At 37.2% G+C, this 9872-nt stretch overlaps 1 protein-coding gene across 1 annotated transcript; it reads right to left on the bottom strand.

The window, feature by feature from the left end:
- Window positions 1-1486: 1486 nt before the first annotated feature.
- On the bottom strand, window positions 1487-2524 carry LOC105058216 (ethylene-responsive transcription factor ERF013). Its single transcript, XM_010941081.4, has one exon. The coding sequence runs from the start codon at window positions 2418-2420 to the stop codon at window positions 1734-1736; it is 687 nt and encodes a 228-aa protein (XP_010939383.1). The 5' UTR covers window positions 2421-2524; the 3' UTR covers window positions 1487-1733.
- Window positions 2525-9872: the final 7348 nt, after the last annotated feature.

Here is a 9872-nt window from a genome sequence, read left to right as displayed (position 1 = left end):
GGCAGTTAAGGCTGCTAAACGCATTGAATTCAACAGGCTTCCATTTAGAACTACTCGGGAAAAAGTCCGGTCTATGAACGAGGCTTTCTTCTGATGTAAGCCTCTATGAATCACTTTGAATATGGAAATTCTATGCTTAGGTAAATTTTAGGATTCAAGTGTCTTGTCTTGCATTTAGGTGCATCACAAATATTATGTTAGATACACCAGTAAAACTAATTTGGAAGTGGCATAAAACCGCATATCATAGAACACTGTTGCTGTATGGGTCCACATAACTTATCACGGATGCACATTGCCCTTAATTTTAGCCTGGACATATTACTATAGAAGGTTTATTTAGTCATTTTTTGCTTCCCTTAAACTCTCGCAATAATAATTGCAATCTAGAAAGAATTTAATTGATAAATCAGTTCAAGAAAAAATGTTTAAATGGACGATCAAAATCTCAAATTATCATACTTTGATATCTGGGAGATGTATTTTAGCATGTAAAAATAATTAGTATTTTATCATTAAATTAATTGATCGTCACATATTATTTTTTTTCAAAAACAACAACAACAACAACAACAACAAAAGATGAATAAATTCATGAGTTTATCTACAAATCTAAAGGTGATACTGGTCATATGTTCATTAACTACCAAAATTTCCATGTGTTGTTCTAATTTCAGTGAATTGTTGAAAAACTCAACTTTGCGAACATGCAAAAGGTATGGCAATAAAATAGGCAGGATACAAGGATATGGCGGAGAAAAATTGATCTCTCCGGATCCAGATATCAAAAATTATCGAAATGGGTGGGATATACGAAGAATTTTGAATGGATATCTAGGATATGCCAAGAAGCATAAAAACAACGAGCATTCAAGAAGGTACAAATCATTTTAAATTAAAAGATGCAAACAAAGAGATGTAGGCCCAGCAGAAGAACAGCCATAATTTAATATATTTACATCAAATTATCCATGCCTTGTCCAATAGCAGTATGATCGGATAATGAAGATGTATATTAGGAATTGGCACATGAAATCTGACGGAAAAGAGAGCAAATTCGGAGGCAGCAAGTGACCAAAATGGAGAGAAAAGAAAAAAAAACAATAATAGGGAATAGAGAGAAAAACATAAGGTAATTCAATGGGAAAACCCCACCAATATGGGCTGCAACTAGTCTCCAAATAACTTATGTCTTTCCTTCTCATTTTGAAGAGCTTAATCTCATGGCAGTTGACAAATTCCTAACTAATTGTATTGCTAGAAGCAAGCTTATCAATTAAGTTATGCCACTTGTATTGTTTCTCCACCGGATTTTCAACGGCCACCCATAACATAAGAGGACAAATTTGAATCACAACAATCATACAATTCATCAATTTTTACGGTGCTTTGCTATAATTTCTTATACTCAATCCATAAGCACATAAATACAGCGCCATTCGTCTTTTTCTTTTGCTCATAGCAAAACAGAATGTATCGATCAAAGGATCAAAAATAAACAAACCTCTCATTCCATATACTTGCACACAGTTGATACATAGAGGAATTTACGTATATTTGGATACAGAAACCCCAGGGAACAGCCTTAAAACATGTAGCTCCATGGGAGTTTCTCCTTGCTTAGAAATAAATCAAATAAATTATGACCATGCAGTCACTTACAGTCAGTAGTTTCCCCTCCTGATATCACCTTAATGAAAAGAAGCAAAGGAGAAGAAGATCATGGGACAAGATCAGCAGAAGCTCCAAAGATTAATGTCGCCTTCCTCGTCCCACTCCTCCATTTGTGGAGCAAAGAAGGCGCATGGATTCAGCATATAATCCATGCACTTTGGAGACTGGAAGAAGGCCTCGAAGTCGATCGATGATTCAGATGGATCGTGTAACTCATGTTCAGTAGTGCACCATCCTTCTTCCACTAGGCTTGTCATGCTGCCTCGCGAGCTCATCACCAATGAGTCATCATTGGTGATATCGGAGGAAGGTGACGGCGATGGCAATGAGGAGGGGAGGGAGGGTGGTGGGAGGGTCTCAGGGTGTGCGAAAGCAGTGGTGGCATGGGCGGCGGCGGCGGCCACTCTTTGGATGGACTTTGGGGACATGAGGGTGGTGGGAAGGTGGAGGGGTTTGGAGGTGGGGAAATTGAGGCTGGCGGAAGAGCCCTTGAGGCAGAGGAGGGCTGCGTCGTAGGCCCGGGCTGCGGCCTCTGGGGTTGAGTAGGAGCCCAGCCATATCCTGGTCTTCTGGTTTGGTGCTCTGATCTCAGAGACCCATGAACCCCAACTCCTCATCCTCACCCCCTTGTACTGCTTTTTCCCATTGCTGCCTAGCTTTGGCGGGATGCTGTTATGGCTGGGGTCATTATAGACTCCAATGGAGCCATTTGGAGTGTCAGTTACCCTGCTGCTGCTCTTCACCATGGATGGATGGATGGTGTTTGAGTGTTGTACCTCTCTCTCTCTCTCCCGTTTCTGGGCTCAAGCTATGGCTGCCTTCGTTGAATGAAGGAGGAAGAAAGGAGGATGGCAAGCTTATTTATAGAGGAGATCAGTCCGCGACACATGCCATTAGAAGTGAAAGCCAGGCAAGAAAGAGTAAAAGTTACCTTCGGAAAAAGTGATGGTTATTAAAAAGTTCAGGTGACACATAATTTAAGAATATATAGTTTCCCTTCACATCATGTGGTTTTGGTATATCTGTACTTACATGATCATTTTCTACATCGTTGGTTGGAATTAGCTTTCCACGCCTTCGTAGTTTCACGTGCTTGCAATATACGGTCCAAGGTCATACCTATGTTTAATAAATAAAAGAATAAAATATATAATATGATGATCAAAAAATTAATAAATAAAGACAACCAATCATTATACCCAAAGTTCAGATTGTGCAGACATATACATCGTTTAAGTCAAATTGGAAAGTTGCGTGTATTTGTCAATAAATAGAAACATGCAGCCTATAATATTCAAGATGCTGAACATATATATAATTATATAACAAGACTGGATAGCATCTTAATAGATTTTCAAGCTGTAGTTGCTACTATAAACTTTTATTAGTCTACCTAGTAATAGAATATAAAATACTGAGAAGACTTTGCCATCCTCTTTCTTTGGTTTTCTGGAATGTGCACATGCATATCTATTTCTAAATTAAAGAGTTATGGATTTATAATTTTGATGCCAATAACAAAAAAAATTCATTTGCATCCTCTATCAATAACCATCAATTAAATGGAGACTTCCATATATACCAAAAAAAGAGTAGAGACTTATTGATGGCACCAATAATCAGATTTGGTACTTCAAAAATATAACTTTAGGATTTACAATCGCTCTCTCTCACACAAAAAGAGAACTTTACAGAAGAAGAACCAACTCCAATGTTTAATTAGGACTTAAAAAAAAAAAATGGATAACCCAAACACTTGCATGATTCACAAACCAATTGATGTGTCATTAGCCACATGTTACATGGAAAGCTTAATTGAATGATAGAATGGTTCCAAATTATCACAGTGATGGTGTATATGTCTTCGGAAAGCTGAACGCAGTGATGATGCTAGCTAGATGTCAAACTAAAGAATTCAACAAGAGGATTAATTGGGGTATGCTCAAAGCTAGTATCGTAGCTGCTGTTAATCATCACCATATGTTCCAATTGGAACTGGAGATGTACATAGACTGAACTATATGCACATAGAGTGAACTATCATTAAACAAACAAACAAATGACCATCCATCGGAAGCTGCAGATCCACTTTCCTTTTTTTTTGGTAAGAGATCCACTTTCCTTTCGGTAATTCAGTAAAACTGCTGTCATCTAAAAACTTACCCAAGCTAACATAGTCAACAACAACACAGTGATTTTAGATAATGGGCAGCCGACCAGTTGACTGGCCGGTCTAGGTTGACCCGCCACCTGTCGGTTACATGCACCATCGTCCATCAAAGGGGTGGTACCATCGTACGTGCAGCGCATGTGGGGATATCCCTTTATCTCATCTTTATGAAAACAAAAAAGAATAACGTACAAAAAAACACAAAAAGGAAAGAAAAAAAAAAAATCCATTCATTAAAGTAAAACGAATGCAGGTCCTTTGTTTTCCCTGTGAGCTTTTTCCTGTGGGTACAAAGACATGGGTTCACATATCTTTTTAATAAAACTAAAATAATCCAATCCTCTAGAAAAATTTGAAGAGTGGTCAAGGACCTTGAATGAGCTAAGTTCGAGCGTGCTAGGTCTAGCTCTAGGTTAATTAGCATGTTCTATAATTGAGTCAAACCTCATTTATTCTTAAGCCAAGATCGAATTTTACATGAATTATGCTAATCTTTTACTGTAAATAATACTACAAAAGAAATATTTAATATATATGTTAGCTCTGGTGAGGTAGACCTTGCTCTAATTCAACTTGTTTACTATTCAAGGATGCTCAAGTTAAACTGCATTTCGGAACAAGCACTAGTTTAGTCCCATTGATGTATACCAAACGGCAGGGAGCTAGTCACTGAGAGGTTCATAGCATTTTAGCCGCAAGAGGTCTGGTTCTGGTTCCACAAAAAAACATAGTATTCTCTTTTGGGCACTCACTCCTAGATCCCAAGGCAGCTTCGCGGATATGAGGGTGGGGACGGAGGGGAAGCAGCGGGGACGTGGAGAGATGGGGACGCGCGCTGGCCAGATCTCCGCCACCCAACCACCACTGTCAGCTGGTCCATTACTAACTCTTTTTCTCGCATAGCTGGATCTCATCTGTCTCCAAGAGCATAACCGCGTATGACGCAGTGCCTCAAAAAAAGGAATGTGATTAAAAGTCCCAACTGCCTCATCCTCGAGCTCGCTTAAACGCGTTGGACTCTTGACTTGGGAGCCAAATGTCCCTTTCGCTCTGTGATCTGGGGTTTTGTCTAAAGATTATATTTATCACTTGTTTATGAGGTTAGAAGTGATGTCGATTCACATGATGGATTCTTGTAAGCTGGTGATGAATTCTCTTTGAATGGGTGCTTCCAAAGAGTATGGTACGGCTGCTGAGATTCCCTTGGTGGAGGGCAGATACTTTATATTGCGTAGTTTCTTGTGGCGTGCCGAGACCAATGGGAGGGACGCAGGGGGGGCCTCCCTGACCGCCTCCCATCTCCGGCGGATACGACTTCGCCAAGGGCTTGTTTATTTTTATCCCTTTTATTAATGCAGTGGGCACTTCTCCTTTGTCGCATGTGTAGATGTCAAAATACTACGTGCGCGTACAAGACAAAAATGTGAGGGATAAAACTAAGTGTTACAATTAGAAAGCTGGCTTCTTTTTTTTCTTTTTTGGTAAATCAGAAAAAAAAAATTAATCATTCAAGAACAAATGTATTCATGGAGAATCGAAAAATAAAATATTCAAAAATAGAGCAAAAAGATCTAAAGCAGACACTTGTTTCCAAGATGCATGCATATGTATGTAATTTAAATTTAGCATATTTATTACTTGGATTGGGGGACAAAAAACTAATTTATAACGTTAACTAGCACTTCATTAAAAGCAAGAAATGATGCAAGGCACAAAAAGGTCTCAAAAGACAAGACCGGGAGAGAGGGAGAAGAAGACGAAGAGAAAAGAGAAGGTAGGCCCAAAAAGCTTGGCCCACTAAGCACCTGGCAGGCCGAAAATGCTCAAGTGGACGAAGGAGAAGGAATCTCGGGAGGTTAAGGCCACAGGAAAAGCAACATAGAATGAGAGCTTTAGTTTCTTGGCTTATTCAATAGTAGCTGACCACCAGCTCGCAGAGAAAAATAATCTCGCTCCCCATTTCATGATCATAGGAGAGATTATGAACAAATTTGGTTTAGATATTATTATAGATGTAAAAATCCGAGGGACATGCACAGACAAACAACTTAAAGAAAGTCTAGCTCATAGTGTTCCTTAATTTTCACTAGCTTCAATATATATGTGTAGGTGCAATCTATGAATAATCCTTTTATTTTTTTTATACTTCCATTTAGATGTAGTTACATGATGCAGAACCTATGATTTTTCAGATTATTTCAACTGGCTGAATAGTTTGTTTAATTTTGTGTAATTGGACATCCATGTGTATCTGTAACCACGCAGTAATTTGAAGTACAATCAAACTGATCATAGGTTGAGTCAAAGGAATTGAGAGTGTGAAAAGTGCTACTTCAAAACAAAATTTAATTATCTATTATAATCCTATTATGTTATATAGTAATATATAAATAAAGCTTGTTATATAATACAACAATATTACAATAATAATATAATATCAAATGGAGGTTCACTTTGGATGATTGATAACCAAATAAAGCTCATTTACTTTACCGAAGTTAGGTTTCATCGTTTATTTATATCTCCTTGTGAAGTAAGCATGATAATTTAAATTTTATAACCCAATCAAGTTTTACCAAACTAAAAAGTAAAAGCCATCTGTTTTAGTAGTTTCAACAAAATAATATTCCACCTTCCATTATAAGTATTAGTTGTTAGATATTTCACTAAAACATGACAGGACACCAATTCCTTAGCATGTTTATGCATTGCATCAGTGGAATACATTTTGTTAAGCTCTTTCTTCTTAGGATCTTCAAGTTTCCATGCAATGTTACTACAATGGCATTTTGTAATGACATAACTTTTTTTTTTTTTCAAACATCTACGTTGCTCTCTATTCCGTCTGCTTCGAAAAAAACTCTAATAATGTTTAGAAAAATATAGCAGCTAGAAATAAAATGAAGTCTTTTTTGTATTTTTAAATGCAATCAATATGCTAGAGATGGAGATTCGGGGTCTACAATGACATCTACAATTTAGTTCCCAACCAATTCATGTTTAGATTCAAATGAAATTAAAACTTCATTAGAAGCATTATTTTTAAAAAAAAAAAATTATTATTGCCAAAATCCGAACTGAACTACTGAGGCCAAATGAAATCCAAACTGAAATGGTGAGACCGATTGATCAAGCTCTGAGTTGAATAGCTAAGCTGGAATGAATGTCAACAACAATTAAGTTTAAATTTGAAGAAGCTCACGTAGCATAGGCTATCCAATCCAAAAATTAAAAAAAAAAAAAAATTCATTCATCAAAGTTTGTTTGATAGGAAATCCTTCAATATTTAAGTCGATAAAATTTTAGAAGAACAGAAAAAATTAGAATAAGAGTGTGAGAGTTTAAGAAAGGACACTCGGGTCTATCGGTAGGCCAATCCCCACAATGTGCATATGGTGGATCTTAACCACATATGGATCATATGACAATGACTGATCTGCTGCGGATGAGCTGTAACCATCCCTCAATTGACAGAATTGTGATCATGCGTCTAATGGTTAAAGATTCTTGAATGGGAAACACAAAACACATGGTTTATTGCAGCCAATAATTATCTTGATGGTTCAAATCGGTACTTTGGCCAATACTGAAGTACATGGTTTGGTCGTCTGCCATGGCTGATGGTCTGGTTGGCCGCTAAGACTAGTAGCTCGATTAGTGCTGACATCGTCAATTTGATCAGTTGCCAAGATCAAGTTGACGAACATATATCATCTCAGCTTCAAAGTCTAAATTCACGTGTGGAAGCTACTGCATGATGTGAGAAGAAGCAAGTTAATATACGATCAAAGACCGTACCGAGTGACATTCCTCGAGCCTTCCCTTCGTGCTGCAAAGTCTATCAACATGCGATATCATGAGAAGGATAACGTAACCATCACCATCTGTCTGCTCCCTTTTGAGATTCTTAACAGATCTATATTGCTAAACAGCTCATGTGTCCCCACTTCCAAGCCATATTAGAAACTTGATGAAATGACTCCAGCTGGTAAAATTTAATGCGTTTCGCTAACGCTGACATCCCCTGACAGCAGATTCGACACCAGATCTCTATATACAAAATAATGACCGTTAATTATTTCACATCTTAGCTATTCAGAAATTTATTTGGGGAGAGAAGAAAGACCTACCATGACTGTTATCAGTCATAATAACTAGAAACAGCTCCATATTTAATGCACTTCCATCAGCCTTTCAGGTCGAATTGGATCAAGTTCAAAATTTATTTGGTTAGCACATGAGGTTTCTTGGGTGGAATTGGAATAATGACTGAAATATGAAAATTAATCACATCTTATAATTATATCCTAAAAATTATAGAACATGTATATATTATTAAGAATCCGTTCCATGTAAGACTGATGGCTACCTGTTCGTTATCATTTCAATGACACAAATTGATGATGACGACAAATCTGGATTGGGAATCTTATTGGGTTTATAAGAAAACCAAGATTTTTTGGGTTGGATATACTGGGTACTTGACCATGACCAAATACACTTGACCTAATAGCTGGCTCTCCGGAACTTAGCATATGCTAAATTTTTATATATAATTTTGGCATGTGCAACTACAAGACTAGTTCAAGGGGGAGGCGTGTTTTATTGATGATTACAAAATAGGTGGCATGAAAAGACTATATATATATATATATATATATATATATATATATATATATATATATATATATATATATATGAGTAAATCTATAATATAATATATGTGATGCAATGGAACCTTGCTAATTGCTAAAGAGAACTGATCTCAGATCAGACCAAGCCCCCGCCGCCCCTCCTCCCCAGCTCGAATGTGAGCAGTCTCATACTGCGATTATATTGATTCGAGATCCTGCATCTTTGGTGTCCAAGATCACCAAAGTCATAAAATAAGACGAGATCGTTAGAATAACGCCGCCAGCCAATAATGCCAGCTCCAAAATAGTGAGATTACCCTACACATTATCTTTGCATGTGATCCTCAGAAGGACGGCCCTTTCAAAAACGGCCATCAATCCTCCTCTATAAAGAGGGGAAAACAAAAAACCTCCGGATAAATCTTTGGAACACCTATGAGAGACTTCTCTCTTTCTTTTTCCTTTCACTTCTCCCTTCCTTTGTACTGGATAGTTCATTAACTTGATCGTTGGAAGGTCCCTATTAGACACTCTCTAGCAAATGAACTTACTTGTGGACACTATCTAGAGTCTTGACCACATACACCAATTTCAGTCATCCATATTCAAATCTATCCCAAGCCTATCTAAGAATTCACAGTAATAATGTGTCATGACAATGGAACAAAAAAGATAGAAGGAAAAATTACGTGCCCCACATAATCATGCATGTGCTAGTTCTTATGAGACTCATAAATCAAGTATATATCTTAATGCATCATTACAAAAATCAACAGCTATAATTTGATTGTGTGCATGAGCACGTGGTGTATGTGGTATAAGCAATAATAATTATAGGCTTTCTCTTTTCCTTATCCAAATTGACTCTTGGAAAATAAAATAAAATAAAAGGTCTCAAGCTTTCATAAAGAAAAAAGGTATCGAGGCTACGTGATCAGTGATGTCCTTCTACAAGTGTATTTAATTTTCAAGTACTGGAGATAACAAGGATATACATAACTGTTAGATTACTGTGTACATACATCATATAAGAGAATCCTGACAAAATTCTTTTGAATGATTAGAAAAGCTAGTACTCAATATATTGCATGTTACGCGTTTTAACAGCCTAGAATCCTACATCCCAACTTGATCTAAAAGAATGGAGCGGAGCCAGCTGTATTCCAATTGTTTGAGTCTTAAATTGATGGGAAGAAACTGGTGGATGTTCGGTGATCTGGACTGACGTAGTTCGGGCCAAAGAGATTCCACCAAAATAGTGCCCACAATTGCAAATTTTGATGATTTCCTGATATACTATTATTTGAAATAGTTCAGGGTCAAGTTGTGTGGAGGATGGATCTTCTTAGGAATTGTCAGCAAAATGATATACCACCCTTTAAAGGGAATTTTGG

This window comes from Elaeis guineensis, chromosome 15, assembly GCF_000442705.2.
Source record: "Elaeis guineensis isolate ETL-2024a chromosome 15, EG11, whole genome shotgun sequence".
NCBI lineage: Eukaryota > Viridiplantae > Streptophyta > Magnoliopsida > Arecales > Arecaceae > Elaeis > Elaeis guineensis.
Note: the sequence above shows the minus strand (reverse complement) of the source record. Positions and strands in the feature narration are given on the sequence as shown.